The sequence below is a fragment of the Ammospiza caudacuta genome, chromosome 12 (genome assembly GCF_027887145.1).
Source record: "Ammospiza caudacuta isolate bAmmCau1 chromosome 12, bAmmCau1.pri, whole genome shotgun sequence".
NCBI classification, from domain to species: Eukaryota; Metazoa; Chordata; class Aves; order Passeriformes; family Passerellidae; genus Ammospiza; species Ammospiza caudacuta.
Window position 1 is genome coordinate 20,303,264 of NC_080604.1, and position 16,836 is coordinate 20,320,099.

General features: G+C 42.5%; 1 protein-coding gene across 1 annotated transcript in view; it reads left to right on the top strand.

Annotated features, from left to right (window-relative positions):
* Positions 1-16,836, top strand: part of CNTN6 (contactin 6) — a 131,054-nt gene that overhangs the window by 82,297 nt on the left and 31,921 nt on the right. The window contains exons 9-12 of the mRNA XM_058812706.1: positions 6,448-6,632; positions 9,213-9,349; positions 13,056-13,185; positions 14,144-14,294. Of these exons, the coding sequence (XP_058668689.1) occupies positions 6,448-6,632; positions 9,213-9,349; positions 13,056-13,185; positions 14,144-14,294 (603 nt within the window). The remainder of the gene's footprint in view (positions 1-6,447; positions 6,633-9,212; positions 9,350-13,055; positions 13,186-14,143; positions 14,295-16,836) is intronic.

Here is a 16,836-nt window from a genome sequence, read left to right on the forward strand (position 1 = left end):
AGTGTCTCGTACAGAACTGCACAGGTTTCACTCTGTGTGGTTTTCTCCTCCCTAAACAGAGCCTTCAACCACCTTTTCACCAACATGTCCACCAGTGCCAAAGCTTTATTTCAGAGCTGGCACTTAGATGTGAATAAAGCAAGCAAAACAGATTGCAGGTGAAACACTCTTAACTTACTAGATAAGGCCAGATTTCTAGAGGTATGAGGGTGATTAGTGGCATTGTGAAAAGCTGGAAGTTTCCTGCCTCCAACTGCTTACAATTGCGGGCAGAGCCATCTAAATGCAGCAGCACCTTCAGATTCCCAAATTCCACTAAAACCCTGGCCCCCGCTATTGTCTGTTTATGTTAAAATCAATTCAGCCCAGCATTTGTTGAGCTGCACCTCTGATCTGCCACGGGCACTGGTGGTTATTATCTCGCTCAGGTTTCAGAACTGCTTTCCTATTATCCATAATTTTCTATATTCACACTGTTAGGCCGCTGGCTCCGACAATGCCGCGGCTGCTGCTGCCTGGGCACTGTGAATAACAGAAATCTTTCGTGCTGAAGGCAGATCATAGGCAACCCGCTGGGGTTTTGGGCTGCAGAAGTCTTAAATGAAAGTAGTTTTGTGGTATTTAGAGAAATAGCGTCTCTTTTTCTGCGTGGAACAGCAAATCACACCAATTGGGCCTGGCTCAAAAGGCACTTCCACAGTTCAGGTGCAGCTAGGAGAGGCCAGGCTCTTGGCTGAGTTTAAACTTGGTTTAAAACATCTCAAAAATGCCTTTTTTTAACGTGGGGGAGCTCAAAGTCACCCAAATGCGCTCCTGTGGGGCACCCTGGGGTAGGTGCATTCCACACAGATCTGTTGCAAAGCTCTTTTTGCACTTCACATTAAAATATCACTAAGGATTTTTACAAATCGTCTACCAGCCCCAGAAACTCTTCTCGTTTTGAGGAAAAGAACTGGTTAAATAAGAATTTCTCTGTGCAAAGAGGGTTTGGAAGGATGGACCCAATTAGACAAAGGATCTCAGGCCAGTCCTTGACTTTGAACCTTATTTTATAGAGCAGACACCACAAATAGAAGATTTGGAAAAGCAAATTAGTGCTCGCTCTGATGGGATTATAAAATAAAGTGCAGCTCTCTGATGAATCTAAACAGGCAAAAAACTGCACCTTACACTTAATCCTTTGAAAGAGGGAAAACTGAAATATGAAATAGTGGCTCCACTATTTCAAATCCTGCAGCTTGTCGCAGTTTAATAGAAGAGATGAGACTTTGTGTTCTGCACCAATATTCATTACAATGACAGTGTTTAATATTATGCCAGGATTAAAAGTCCTGGTTTGGATCAAGCTCTATTAATCATGCCATATATCCAAATTATTGCTCCCTGTCTTTCAGGGGATTGAGCACCATGGAAAGAATTATGTTCAGTTGAGTTACACTGTGCTGCTTTCTGTAGATTTCTCTCAAAATAACTTTTTTTTTTTCTTGTTGGACAAATAAGAATAGTCCCTGGAATGAAAAAAGGCAAAGTAGTTTCCATGTCTGGTGCACATATTTATTAAACTCTGTGGTTTATATTTTTCTTCATTCCCTTCTCAAAGAAAAGGAAATAATCAGTTCACAATCCCTGCAGATGGGCTGTTGCCAGCTGAGGTTGTAAAAAGCATATGTGAATAACATAAAACAAGATTTCTTTCAACCCCAGAATATTCATTTTTCATGGGAAGTTCCCACCTATTCCTCTAAATGTATTCACAGAAGGGTTTTTTTTCCTAGCAGCTCTTGGAATAAGTAGATAATCACACAGCTCCAAGGGGGTTCCAAATAACCATTTTTACTAAATTTACATAAAAATCCCAGGCTTCACCTCTGGTATATTCTCAAGCTGTTGATGTAGGAGGCTTTAAAAGGGCCAGTTATGGGAAATCCCAGATATGGGGATGACTTTGGGCACCCCAAGTGAAGATTCCAGTTTCTTTTTTCCATCCCTGACCAAAGCAAGGTTTGTCCTTCCAGGGATGAGCAGATCCCCCTCACACAGCTCAGGCTGTGCCTCCAGAAAACTGCTGTTTCCAGGTAATCCATCAGGAGGATCCAAAATTAAATACTTTAATTATGGCGCTCCTCAGATCCTAATTCTCCCCGGTGTCAGCAGTGATGCGCCTTTCAAAGCCCAGCTCGGGCTCATTTGTCTAACGAACCACGGGCTTCATTATCCCAAATGCAGATTGAATTTCCCTTTGAAGGGCCCCCAGATGCACAGGACAAAAGATGAGGCACGGTCCCAATGCATCATCTCTGCTGAAAAAGGTGAAACCTCCCTCATGGTGTGGGTTCTAATTCTGCAGACAAATTAATTTCGCGTTCGCTGTGACAAGAACTTGTCACCGACCACAAAATATTTCCCATCTCCTTTTCTTTCCCAGTTAGTAACTTATGGTTTTGTGATTCTGCTGCCTGTATGGTGGAATATAAATTAAATTAGTGATCCTGGATGCTCTGAAGGTTTCAAATAAACTGCAGATTTATGCACTAAGACACTCTCATATTTATGCACTGTTTTCTTATTTACTCAGGAGAAAGCCAGACTTTGTGTATGAAGTGTAATAAATTTGGGAAGTGCACTCATTGTTTCTTCATGTACTCCAAAACTTTTTAACTTTTTAACATTTACTCCAAAACTTTTAAAAATATTAACAAGCAGTTAATATTTTTAATGTGGTTATTGGAAGGGGCTGAAGGACAGAAGGACAATGAGGGGCAGGGCCACCCCAAAGCTGCATGGGCAGGCACTGCTCTGTGCAGGAATATGTGCCAAGGAATATGAACATGCAAAACAATCCCACAAAAATTCACAAGGCTGAATTAGGTTTTATACACAATTACCTACTTCTAAATGTATGTTTTACTCCTTAAAGCATCAATTTCTAAATAGATTATTTAGAAAACCAAAACCAAATTTAATCAAACTGTTTTTTTTTTTTTTTAACCTTGAAAGGTTTCACATTGCCTAAGTAAGAGTTGCTATCAAGAGATTTGGTTATAAAGGTGGAAACTAGCTGCAGAAAAAAGTGAAACCAGCCAAAAAACCCTTATTTTCTGAAAAATGCAGTGATTGAAGATGCTGGGAATTCTGTAGCAATAAGGTACCCATAAAGAAATGCAGATATTCTCTAGGAAGGTCCATCCCATGCATTGGCTGAGTTATGGACCCTGCCAGACTCTGCTCCTTTACCTGTAGCTCAGGTGGAGCTGCTGTCCTGACCCAGGAATTCCCTCTCCTGATAAATCCAGGCTCCCTGGCAGGAGAACCAAGTGCAGTTAACTATTTATTGTCTTTAAACACAGCAAAGCTGATGAGCTCTGAGGTTTCTCTGTCCTCCTGCTCAGCTGACATCAGGAGTGAGTGTCAAACACCCTCGTGTTTGGCCAAAAATGAGCTGAGCTCGCCTTGAGACATCCCCAAGGACGTGATTAAAAGTCTGTGGAGTGGAGAAGGAGATCAGGGGAGCATCTTCTGCTCAAACCTTGGCCAAGCTGACAGAAGGAGCCTTTTCCCACCCAGCACTGCCTCTGGCCTTGGTGCCAGCACAGAATTCCCTTGCTCATGAACAACCAGAGCGGAGAGAAAACAAACGGCTGAGAGAATGGGGAATATGGAGATGAAGCTCTTTCAGGTGGCAGAACGCATCTAATTATTGGGTTTTTTTCCTCCCATATGGCTGCTGGTTCCCTTTAATCTCTTTGTTATAATAAAAAAAAAAAAAATTAAATCCAGAAGAGACGCCTTTAAAGCAAGCAGTTAAACGCTCCTGGCATTCTGCAGGCTGCTGCTGCTGCACAGTTGCTGCTCCCCAAGTGTTGAATATGCAGGAGGATTTGGAGAGGCAGCCGTGCTCTCCTTGCTGTGGATCAGTCCCAGCCAGGCTGGGAAGCTCCCCTGGCTGTTTTCCTGCCTGGAGCAGGCAGACATGAGCACCAGAAGCTGTGCTCCTTTTAAACAGCCAAAAGTACCTTGCTTTATAACAACTGAATAAATAACTGAGTAAATAACTGAGTAAATAACTGAATAAATAACTGAAACTAACTTGCTGTAGAGAAATCCTGCAGGAGGAAAGAAGGCTCGAGGGAAACCTTGCTGTTCTCTAAAAACACCTGAAGGGAGCCTGAGCCAGGTGGGGATGGGCTCTTCTGGCATGACAACAGCCTCCAGCTGCACCAGGAGTGGTTTGGGGTGGATTTTTAGAGAAATTGGTTCATTGGAAAAGCAACATTGAAGTACTGGAGTCACCAGCCATGGAAGGCTTCAAACCATGAGTAGATGTGGCACCTCCTGATTAGAGAGTGGGTGGAAGGTTGGACTTCATCTTGGAGGTCTGTGGTGCTGTGAGGTCCCCAGGATGAGAGATGAGAATTTGACTCCATGTTCTCAGAAGGCTGATAGATTATATTATATTATATTATATTATATTATATTATATTATATTATATTATATTATATTATATTATATTATATTATATTATATTATATTATATTATATTATATTATATTATATTATATTATATTATATTATATTATATTATATTATATTATATTATATTATGCTAAAACTATACCAAACTATAGAGAAAGGCTACATCAGAAGGCTAAACAAGAATTACAATGTGATAATGAAAGTTTGACTGACTCATTCTGACACAGCTGATGGTGATTGGTCATTAATTAAAAACAATTCACATGGAACCAATCAAAGATGCACCTGTTGGTAAACGATCTCCAGACCACATTCCAAACAATCAGATAATTCTTGTTTACATTTCTTTTCTGGGGCTTCTCAGGAGAAAAACCCTGGTGAAGGAATTTTTCAGAAAATATCCTGGTGACAGGGTTCTTTTCCAGCCTGAATGATCTTTTGGTTCTGTGCTGAGGTTTCTGGAGGAGACAGCACCTTTTAACAATTCCCCCAAGAACAACAAATCCTTAGAAATTCCCTAGGAAGGAATGGTATTGAATATCTGAAATAGCTTTTGGTCTTGTTGGAAAGGACAGCTAATAAACATGGTGGTGACAGTGGATGTTGTCCAGAAAGATCTGGAATGTTTTAGAATTTGACCAAAATGGGGAAAAGTAGAATAAAATCTCAGATTTGCTTTGCAGCCCTTTGACTGGTTAACAACATCTGCCGTGTCCCAGTCACTCCTGTTTGTAGGAAATTGTTCAGAGAACTCACATTTCTCCCAACTCTGGTCCTTCTTGCTCAAAGGAAGTTGTGAACATCACAGACACACAGAGTCAAAATGCAGAAATCAGGCCCAAACTTCCTGAATTATTAAGAAATTAATCCATTCTGTATTTGTGACTTGATTTCTTTGTTCAATAAACAAGGATTTCAATTTGAATAATTTAAGGTACGAGCAGGAATTAAAAAGGAATAAAAGGAATTTATTATTATTAAAAAGGAATAAATCCTTTGTAAGTCAGCACTGCAGGCAGAGACCTTGGAGACTGGAAACAAGGACTTGTAACTTCCATGAAAGTTGTGTTTTCAGTTGCTCTGGATGTTACTTCCAGCAGAAAAGAAGTCAGCATTTAGTCAAAGCCCCTGTAAAAATCTCAAAATTGAATTTGTTAGAAAAGGAAACTTAGTTCAGTTTGCAGAAACAGCAAACAACCGTGAAATCCACGACTATTAATATTTCAAAGTGTTTTGGTGACATAATAGATCATGAAAGTGGGGCTCCTATGGTTTGTGATATTACCAGAAATCCAAGATGTATTTATAGCTGCCTTTACACTTCATGTTTTGTGCTGTATGGGATACATTGATTCAAATACAAATGAAAATGATAAAAAGCTTCAGAAACATGAAAAAAGAAATATTCCTTTTCTGTCTCTATCTCTTTCCAGCCTCAATGTTTCGTTCTTTCCTCTCCTCACTCAATTCTCTGTCTGCTCTCTTCTACCTTGGCTCCCGTTTTTTATATTTAGATTTATTGGTATTTTTAGATCTTTTGAAATCTTGGCCAATATTTCCTATTTTGGGGTATGAAAATGCCTTTAGTGCTGCGGGGAATTTGTTTGCTGGGAGAACCAGTCAATAATTCAGAACTTCTGTGGTGTTTATTCGGACTTGCAAAGTCATTGCCTCAGTGTCACAGGGCTTAAAACCAGGTTTGAGCCCCAGGTAAGAGTTACTAAGGGGAAAACACAAATTGGCCTAAGGAAAAACCATAGAACTGACTGAGGATTTCATCCCACTTTGGACCTGTGCTCCTAAATAAACTGGACATGCTATAAAATCTCAGTCTTATATGAACCTCTGTATGTCATGCTTAGGAATTATTTCTTTTTAAAAAATATTGCTACTCTCAAGAAAGGATTTTACATTCTTTTTCCTCTGCTGTAACCAATGCTGTCTCTTTTTCTCCAATAAATACAATTCTTTAGTCCTGTCCCAAGCATTAGCTGGAGGAGATCTGATGGAAAATCCTTCGCAAAGAAAATCCAACACAACAGGACTGGGGGAGTTCTTGAAATCCCCAACGTTGAGCAGGAGGATGAAGGTTCCTACGAGTGCATCGCAGCAAACACCCGAGGAATAAACATTGCAAGAGGTCAATTATTTGTCTATGGTAAGCAGATTAAGTGAATTTTGGTTTTTTATGAAGAGCAGGATGGAGTTGTGCTGCGTTGTGCAGATGGAGCCTCCCAGCCCCTTCCTGGAGGTAGAAAGTGCATGTCAGGTTAAGCTGATTAAAAACTGATTGGGGGCTCTCAGTGACCTTCACTGAGTTACAGGCTCAGCAAATAAATAGAGATGTTCTACATCAAAGCTGGGATTGGAAGTGTTGGAAGTCGGGAATGTTAATAAAAAGCAGAGGGGAATGCCTGTGCAGGTGTGTGAGACAGGAAAGGCAGGCAGGGATCTCTTGGGGTGTTGGGAGGGTCCCCAGGATGAGGTGAGAGATGAGAATTTCAGTCCATGTTCTCAGACAGCTGATTTATTATTCTATTCTATTCTATTCTATTCTATTCTATTCTATTCTATAAAATGATATACTAAAACTACACTAAAGAAAGAGAAAGGAGACATCAGAAGGCTAAAACAAGAATGAACAATAAAAACCCGTGACTGACCAGAGTCTGACACAGCTGGACTGGGATTGGCCATTAAATTAAAACAATTCACGTGCTGGGTAAACAATTCTCCAAATCACATCCCAAAGCAGCAAAACACGGAGAAGCTGAAGCTTCCCAGCTTCCCAGGAGAAGAAATGCTGGCAAAGGGATTTTTCATCAAATATCATGGTGACAGGGATCAGTGTCCAGCAGAGATGTGGGGAAGATGGCAGTGAAGGTGATGTCACCTCCTGTTGTCCCATAAACACACTAGGACAAAGCAGAGGGAACTCATCCCGTTCCTCCCTCTCCTTCCAGCTTGGCTAAAAGTGGAGAATGACCTGGGAATGTTCTCCCTTTCCCTGTCCCTTGCTGTGGGCATTGTTTCCCTGCAGTCCCAGCCCCACGGGATGGTCCCTCGTGGCCAGGGTGAATGATGGCACTTAAGTGGAACTCTTCACACCCAGGGAAAGCAGCACACTTGGACAGGAATCAGAGGAGAGATCTTTTCTTTACCTCATAAATCTTTCAAAGGAGAAAGCAAAAAAAAAAAAAAAAAAAACAAAAAAAAAACCCAGAAAATGAAACATAACAGCAAGGAGAAAAAAAAAATCACAGCAAGCAAGACTGAGCCTCCAGTTAACATCTGTTGAGAAGACTCTGGCAAGCATTTTCCCTTTTTTTTTAAAGTAAATCTCTTCTAATGAAGAGATGCAGGCTTTGCTGATAAGCTCCTAGGCTCCTGCAGCCATGGCTAATATCAAGATATATGCCAGGAATAGAACAGTCTGCCGCTGGTTTAAATATTTCATTATTTCCTTGCTTTCAGGGGGTAGATTTTGCTCTTGTTGCTCACTAATTTTTTTCCCCACGTCAATCAAGCAGTTCTATTAAATTTAAGTTCAGTAGATTACCTGGTCGTGATTGATAACAGCACAAGCAATTATAAAATTATGATCAGTTAATTCAATCTAAAACAATGTGCTTATTAACTGTGCTTTGTACATTAATTAATAGCTGTTCATAGAGCAATGTATAAACAGCACTCATGAAGCCTTGGCATGAGGATTTTTTGTCATATTAGGAGTGTGCTGGTGAATTATCGCTGTAATTGATTTCCTCTTGCTCCTTCTCTGTTCTCTGGGGGTTTTCCTCTGGAGGAAGGAAGGCTGTGTCCAAAAAATAGAGATTCTTTCCTGGACACTGCTTTTTATGTGATCCCTTCTGAGAGCAGTACAAATTAAATGTAATTAGAATGCTTTTAAGCAGGGGGAACTCTGTCCTTAAAGGATCTTTGGGCACCTAAAAGGGCTCCAGGATTGACTTTGGACAAGGGATGGAGGGACAGGACACAGGGAATGGCTCCCTCTGCCAGAGGGCAGGGATGGGTGGGATTTTGGGGGAGATCATTCCCCGTGAAGGTGAGGAGGGCGGAAATGGAATTCCAGAGCAGCCGTGGCTGTCCCTGGATCCCTGGAAATGTTCAGGGCCAGGCTGGACATTGGGGCTTGGAGCAGCCTGGGACAGTGGGAGGTGTCCCTGCCCATGGAATGAGGTGTTATTTGGGGTTATTTGGGGTTATTTGGTGCTATTTGGTGCTATTTGGTGCTATTTGGTGTGATTTGGTGTCATTCATTCTCCCCAGGTCTCACCTCTAACCTGCTCTGAGTGTCAGAGCCTTCCCAAGGGAGCTCCTGCTCAGCTCAGCCCTTGAGGCTCAGTTGTTTACAGAGCTCCTGGGTCATCCCTGCAAATTCTGCTTTTACACCTCAGCGAATTTCTACAGAGGAAAACTTTGCAGAAATGACATGTCTTGGTGCTTTCCTGATTTCAGGCATCTAAAATCACCATTTCTGCACATTTTGACCACAAAAATGGATAAAATCTCAACTGAACTCCTTACCCATTAACCATTGATTTCTAAAATTTTCCCAAGCTTGCCCCAATGTTTAATGCCTGGGAGTTGTTGTACAGAATTCGCTTGCAGTATAATAAAAATGTGTTGAACAGATATTAATTAGCCCTGCTCAGTTCATTAATTAATGGCAGCATACTTTTTCTCCTGTTTAAAATGCTTTGTATATTCTTTTCAGCTCCTCCTGAATGGGATAAAAAAATCCAAAATGCCTTTCTGTCTCTCTATGACAGTTTATTTTGGGAATGTAAGGCTAGAGGAAAACCAAGCCCTTCCTACAGCTGGCTAAAAAATGGCCAGCCCCTCATGGCAGAGGTAAGATTCCTCTCTCCTTTGATTTCTTCCTCATCTTTTCATTTGTTTGTTTGTTTGTTTGTTTGTTTCATTATTTAGTCATTATATTGGTTTCACAATATATTAATAATTTTCCAAAATAGGTAAATATTAATATATCAAAGTAAATATAATAGCACAAACTCTTTGCAACACAGAGCCTCAATTCTTGGACTTTATCCTTATTGGAAATGTCTGAAATTGCAGTTTAGAGAGAGAGAAACACCAATTTCTTAATGCAAATTACTTAATTGCTGCAATATATGGCTGTAGGTATAGAAAGGCTTAAAAATATGAATTATAATAGGTGAAAGAATCATTAAATACATTTGTAGACATAATCTGCAGTTTGGGGGACTGGTAAGATGCCAAAGGACTGGAAGAGGATTCCAGAGCTGGAATTGCAAATTGCTCAGTGTTGAATTGCACTTTTCTTCTGTTTCTGTTCCAAATCAGTAGCTGGGTGGACCTTTGGTCTCGTGCAGAGTGCTGCTCTCCTGCTGAGTTAATTCTTTACCTTAATTAATCACCCAGCTCTGACAATCAGTTCCTTTTTAGGGTAACATTTTCTGTGCTTTGTAGCAGGGTAACCCAAAGAAAGCCAGGTCAAGGTAAAAACAGGAGCTGGATAAGTGCAAAATGTCACTTAAAAGGACCAAGTGGGAAGGGAGGTAGGAGAGCAGGAGGAGAGGGGAAGTTTGGAGCTCAAACACTTGGGAACCACCTTGAGATCCTTCATCAGCCAGGTCTTTGAGAGCTTCCAGGCACAATCCTGGGGATGCCAGGCTCCATCCATACTCCAGCCTCATGGAGGAGAACTTCTGTGATAAGAAGCTTTTTGCATTCTGCTGAGGCCAAGTTTCCTTATTTTTGTTTTTGTTTTTTTTTTTTTTTTTTTTTTTAATTTTATGGAGCACCCACCCAGCATCTCTGGAGCACACAATGGCTCATCTGCGAGGCATTTCCACTTGGATGGAAAAAAAAAAACTTTCTGTGATTAATTCCTGCCTAGCAAGAGCACATACAGGAGAATTTCCAGAACATATGGGCTAAATTAGCACCTGCTGGGCTGCAGAACCAGCATTTATTTGATTTAGTTGTACTTATTTTAAGTCGTTGGAATGGGGTCCAATCTTCCATATAATTTTCTGCTGGATCAGTCCTAAACAGACCCAACCTGCATCAGGGGAAAATAGCCAGAATCTACCTGGACTGCAATTTTTCTGAACCTGCTCATTGTAGTCATTGTCACCTTTTTCTGAGCGAGATTATCTTGTTTCTCTCTCTTGGAAGGCAGCAATATTTAGAGTCTGTCACTCTTCAATTGCAGCGTTTCAATAAAGAGGAATGAAACGCTCGCAGACACATTTTCAAGCAGCATTTTCACAGTACTTACAGTGTGCTGTAAATGCAATTCTTCAGGCAACAAAGTGCTGGATGTTATTGCTCAATGGACAGAATGGACACTTTGGAGGGAAAAGTACAAGGGAGATGTAATAAAATATTCAGTTTGTCGCAGCACCCCGCGTGTCGGAATTCTCCCAGGAAGAATAACATCCCGATGCTTTTCACCCTGGGGCTGATTCTGATTGTCTCCTCTTTGTCAAAGCTCTCTGCCTGACCACCTGGCTGCTCACCCCAGCACCCTCCCTGTGCTCCTGTACACCGTGTGCTTTATTCTTCCCTTTGTCTGCACGGCTCAAAAGGGAACGGTGGGGAATTTGGGATGGGGACGGAACACGAGCCTTGCTTCAGAGAGGGGGTTTTGTATTCAAAGGGCGTTTGTAAAAATAGAATGCATTGAGAGCATAGCAAACAGCCTGGAGGTAAAACTAAGTATGCAAAAGATATCTGTAGCGAGAGCCTCGGAAAAAATTATCAGAGGCTAAGTAATGTAATGTTGTTAATTAGCTTGCCACACACCAGCCTTGCAGCCCCAGGCTGTGCTCTCATCACATTTCCAAGCTAAACAAGCTTGGGCTGGGTCAGTTCAGGGTTGGGAGACCTCCAAGGAAAAGCTGGGGTGTTGGAAAACATCTCCTGGATGTGTGTGCTGACCCCAGAACCCCAGAGCTGGAAAGGGGGGATCCTGCCCCTGTGCCCAGGTGAGACCCCACCTGCAGAGCTGCCCAGAGAGCCCAGAGGAGGCTCCAGGATGGTGCCAGGGATGGAGCAGCTCTGCTGGGAGGAAAGGCTGGCACAGCTGGCATTGCTCACCCGCACAGGAGAAGCTTTGGCTGAGCTCAGGGTGGCCTTGCAGGGCCTGAAAGATGGAGAGAGAGAATTTACAAGGGATGGAGTGACAGGACACAGGGAATGGCTTCAAACTGCCAGAGAATGGTTTAGATGGGATATTGGGAATAAATCCTTCCCTGTGAGGGTTCTGAGACCCTGGCACAGGTGCCCAGAGCAGCGGTGGCTGCCCCTGGATCCCTGGCAGTGCCCAAGGCCAGGCTGGACATTGGGGTTTGGAGCACCTGGGACAGTGGGAGGTGTCCCTGCCATGGCAGGGGTGGAAGCCTTAAGATCCCTCCAACCCAACCCATTCTAGGATTCTATGACAGATTTTCAGCACTTCACAAATCCATTTGAGGTGCTTGTGGCTGTTCATCAAACACTGGAGTGCATCCCCAAACCGTGCACTCCAAACTCCTCCATTCCTGCTCCAGAGGCAGGAGAGCCAGGCTGAGTGAGAAGCAGCATCCTCCCCGTGATATCTGTTGTTCCAGCTTGCACTTGGTGATGGGATTTATATTCCCCTACTCATCTGTTTGGGGGAATGTTGTTTTTTTTTCTCCTCCTCAGTGCTCCACTTTGCAGTACAGCTATTATTGTCTCCAGAGGGTAGTAATTGTAAAATCACAAGATATTTAGCTTTAAGTTATGATTGCAGCATGAAACAGGCTTTTTTTTCTGTTTTCCAAAGCAGAGCAAGTAAAACTTCTTTTAATACACCAAATTCCAAGCTCTGGTCCAAATATACCCACTGTGCAGCTGCCTCTATTTCAGCAGAATTGCTGAAGAGAGTTGGTGTGTGTAGAAATGCAGGCCTGGAGGAGGCACATGCTCTCCCTGTGCTCTCAGCAGCTGCCTGGGGCTTTCCAAGTGGAATTTAAGTGTTGGCTTTCAGTGGAGCTTTTCCAGTGGCTCATTTCTCTGTGACTCAGGGTGTGATGATGTTGGAAATGTTCCTGTTATTGGAGCACCTCTCCTGTGGAGCCTTTTGGATCACCTAGGGTTATCCTCATCTCATTTAGCTGATGGGATGATGGAGTGATGTCCCACCAGCCAGGGATGAGGTGCTGCCTCTCAGGATCCTGAAGATGCTCCAGCCTCCCAGTGTGGAGCATCCCTACAGGGAACTCCTTCTGTGCCACCTTCATGGAGAAGGAAAATTACATTCCCAGCTCAGCAGTGCAGGGAAACACATGGGAAACCTGGAAAAACTGCTGCAACATGTGCCTGGATTTCCTGAGCAGCTGGGAGATCTCAGAGGGCTGGAAATACAACCACCACCACACAGAGAGGTGCACATGCCATTTCTGATGCACCCATCCTCATTGCTCCCAAGAAAACAACATTTCTGCTTCTGAATCCTGATCAGGTGCATCAGCGAGACACTAAAAAACCTTTTATTTGTTCACTCATGGGCTTTGTCAATGTTTTTTCCTTGTTTTTCTCTTATCAGGAAAGAATTCAAATAGAAAATGGGACTCTCCTCATCCCCATGCTGAATCTGTCAGACTCAGGCCTCTATCAGTGCGTGGCAGAAAATAAATATGACACCATTTATGCCAATGCTGAGCTGAGGGTGATTGGTGAGTAAACATCACTGAAATGTGCAGGTACCAGTAAAAAGGACACTTGTTGAAAAATGTTTGAATTTAACAAAAGAGGAGATGAAACCTGGCAGTTCAAACCTGATATTTCTTTGCTTTTCGTCCATATGGAAATGTGGTTTTTTTAGTTTTATTTCATGCTTTGTTTGGGGAAAGAATCTAATCCATGTATGATCTTTTTTATTATCACATATACACCAGTTTAATGAATGCTGTTTCTCGCTTAGTTTGAGTTATTAATGGTTATTCTGCAGGTTTTTAAAGTTATTTCAGAAAGCAGGGAAAATAGTTTTAGCTATAAACAAAGAGCATATGGCAAATATGGACATAAACAAGAAACATGGAACAAGGAATCTCATTAATGACAACTGGAGATGAACATGAATGGAGCTTGCTCATATATTGTAAAAGTATTCTGTTCCAGACTTCAAAATGTAAAGTTTGCTCAACAGACAAATATCAGAGCTGGTAAAACACAAACTTCAGGAGCACCCAATGTCTTGTGTTTCCTCCTCCTTCAAGAGTGAATTTTCACATAAGCTGCTGGAAAAATAAACATACTTTCAGAAAACAGAGTAGGTCTCTGAAAAGAAAGCCAGAGTAGAACTGTGCTTGTGACAGAATCCTCTCTGCAGATGAGTAAATGTGGATAAATCAGGAGTGTGAAGTTTATTCTGCTCAGATAATCTTGTTTTCCATCATGGATAGATCAGTTCTCCCAGTCTCCAGATTTCCACAGGAAAGTTTGTCAGAGCAAATGGCTTTAGAAACAGAATTAGAATTCTTTGGTACTTAGACACATTTTTAATGTTAGATTTAGATTTACTTTTGCAGAAATCTAAAAACCAAAACAATCATTGACTGTTCTGGCTGAACTCAAAGAGAAGAATTTGGCAAGTTCATTTAGTAACACCTCTTCTTCCTTCTCTCTCTTTAGCTGCAGCCCCAGATTTTTCCAGAAACCCCGTGAAGAAGCTGTCTGTTGTGCAGGTTGGAGGGGCAGTTACAATCAGTTGTAAGCCCAGTGCTTCTCCCAGAGCTGCTGTTTCCTGGAGAAAGGGCGCGGAGGTTCTGCGCCACAACAAAAGGTACGGGCAGCGACCGGGCCGCTGCATTTCCTCTGCTTTGACATCATTTAGAGCTGATTGAAGCCCAGCTGGCTCAGGATTGCTTTTGGCAGCTCGTTGAGGGCAATGCCAGAGGCCTCTTTGTGTTTAGGGTGGCTCTGGAGCTCTGTGGGTGCAAAGCAGGGTGAGCTGTGGGGGACGATCGCGTGATCCGTCCGTCTGTGCTCAGCATCCCTTAATCCATGGCCAGTGCGGGCTGGAGGGAATCAGCTTCAGCAGGAGACAGCCAGGGAGGTGGGATGTGCCCCCAGGCTGGGGCAGAATTGCTGTGCAGCTGTACAGGCTGTACAATAACCCCTGGCCCCCTGGCCCATCGCTCCTGTACAGGCAGGATTGAGCTGCTGGCCCAGTGACCCAGCCTTGCCAACTGCTTTGGGTCAGGTGGGCTTTGGTGAGAGCCAATTCTGAATTGCTGAGCTGCCAGCAAGCATCTCCATTATTACATTTCAATGCCCTCAGGCACAGGGTGGAAACCCAGAGCACAGGGAATATTTCTGTGTCTGCTCTGGGGTGCCCTGACCCCAGGGGAGCACTGACTCTGACCCTCACTCATGGAGAAAGTTTCCCAGGCTTCAAGGTAGACTGGAACCCACAAAAGTGTGAAATAGATTATAGAGAGCAGTGCAGGTGTGTCACTGGCTGAGAAATTGAGGTTTTGGGGTTTTTAGTGTGTTGTGGATGGCAGCAAGATGGAGGGCACAGGGTGTTGTCCTGGGTTTCTCCTTCATGCTTCTTCTTCTTTCTTCTCCATGGGTTTGGGTGGCATTTTGTCATTGGGCAGAAAAGTCCCCATTGCAGCTCTTTGGGATCAATTATTGGGTTAAAAGGGAAAATAATCCAGGTGTCAGTTCTTAATTGGATAGTTTAGTTTTAGGAGACGTTATAACAAGAGATTGTTGGCCATTTTGTGCCTTCAAATGAAAAGCTGCCAAACTCATGGTTGTTCTGTTTTACTGATAAAACTGGTAAAACTTCTGTTTTACTGATAAGAAATAATAAACACCTGAGTCCAAACATGAACCACCATCTCTAGTGCCTTCAGTCCAGACCCAAAGAAACTGATAGCACATGGTGGGGTTGTTGGGGTGGGCAATCCCCATGGAGTTGGGCTCCATGATCCCTCTGAGCCCTTCCAGCTCAGGCTTCTCCATAATTCTATAATTCCACACTAATGGCAGTTAAATGGGGGAATATTAAAATCAAAGGGTCTTGCATAAAATATCCCTCATTTCTGTCAGTAACATACAGGCCTGAGGATATTTCCATACACAAATGGAGACAGATGGATGAAATGGGCAGCAGTGTCTTCAGAAGTGCTGAGAATGTCTGAGAGTCCTCCTCAGCATCTCTTTCAGCTCACAAATATAACAGCAACCCTCTCTTGTCACCTTCTGTTGTCAGCCTTTGAAATCTATAATCAGTAATTCATGAAGCTCTGGCAGCTGAGCACAGATTTTCACACAGGACCACTTGCTCAACGAGGTTACTTTGGGTCACATCAGACTTAGAATGATGATAATTCTCTAAAACATTATCCCAAACTGTGGCACACAGGATCGTTTCCCTATGCCACGCTGCAGGAATGTACAATAGAGATAAGTCACAGGAGTATTTACGAAAGAAGGAGAAAATCTGAGAATTTTACATAGGTGCTGCCAATGGAACAGAGAAATTTGGGTGAGCAATCCATCCCATGGCCACAGAGAACTTTCCAATGGCTTTTCCCCCTTTAAGTAGTGGCCATTTTATTTTCATTTTAACCACTCACAATGAAAAACACTTTTCTAACCAGTGTTTAAACAAATCTTTATTTGTCTTCTGATTGTATTTTGATTGTGTTGCCTATTCCAGAGGCTGAACTAAGCCTGGATCTTGAGGTTCCACTACTCTGACATTCCCCACCTGATTTACTGATAAAAGAAATATTTACACACTCCGTACAGTATTTACTTGTGCTCCTGTATTAATTTACTAACAATAATTCTGAGCACACTGTAATTTCTGAGTATCCCAGAAGGCTCCTGCTGCTGGGCAGGAGCAAATAACAGGAGCAGGATTTACAAAGGAGACAGAGTTTAAACTCTCTGCATGCACATTATTGCCAGTGTGGCCACTGGTGCAAAGTGGAATTTATGAGGCTGTTTGATTATTAAATGACAAACTGGCTAATGCCGTGGTTTAAAAAGCATGGGAGATAAATCAGCAGTACAGTGTCAGTCCAGAGATCTCCCTGACAGAAAACAAAATGAAATAAGGGCTTGTGTGGCTGTAAAGTACATGGCTAATTAAAGTGCTGGAATTACACATAAAAAGAGAGGGAACATGGTCTGCCTTTCTCCACAGATATGATTAAACCCTGACAAGGCCTATTTCTGCTCCCATTTTATCGTGCTGCAATTATAACCTTTATGGGCTCTTTTATTGGTCTTTTTAAAAATATTTGGTAGGGTTATAGTTGCTAAAAAAGGGAAAACCAATCCCTTCCAGTTCTGTGATGGGCTCA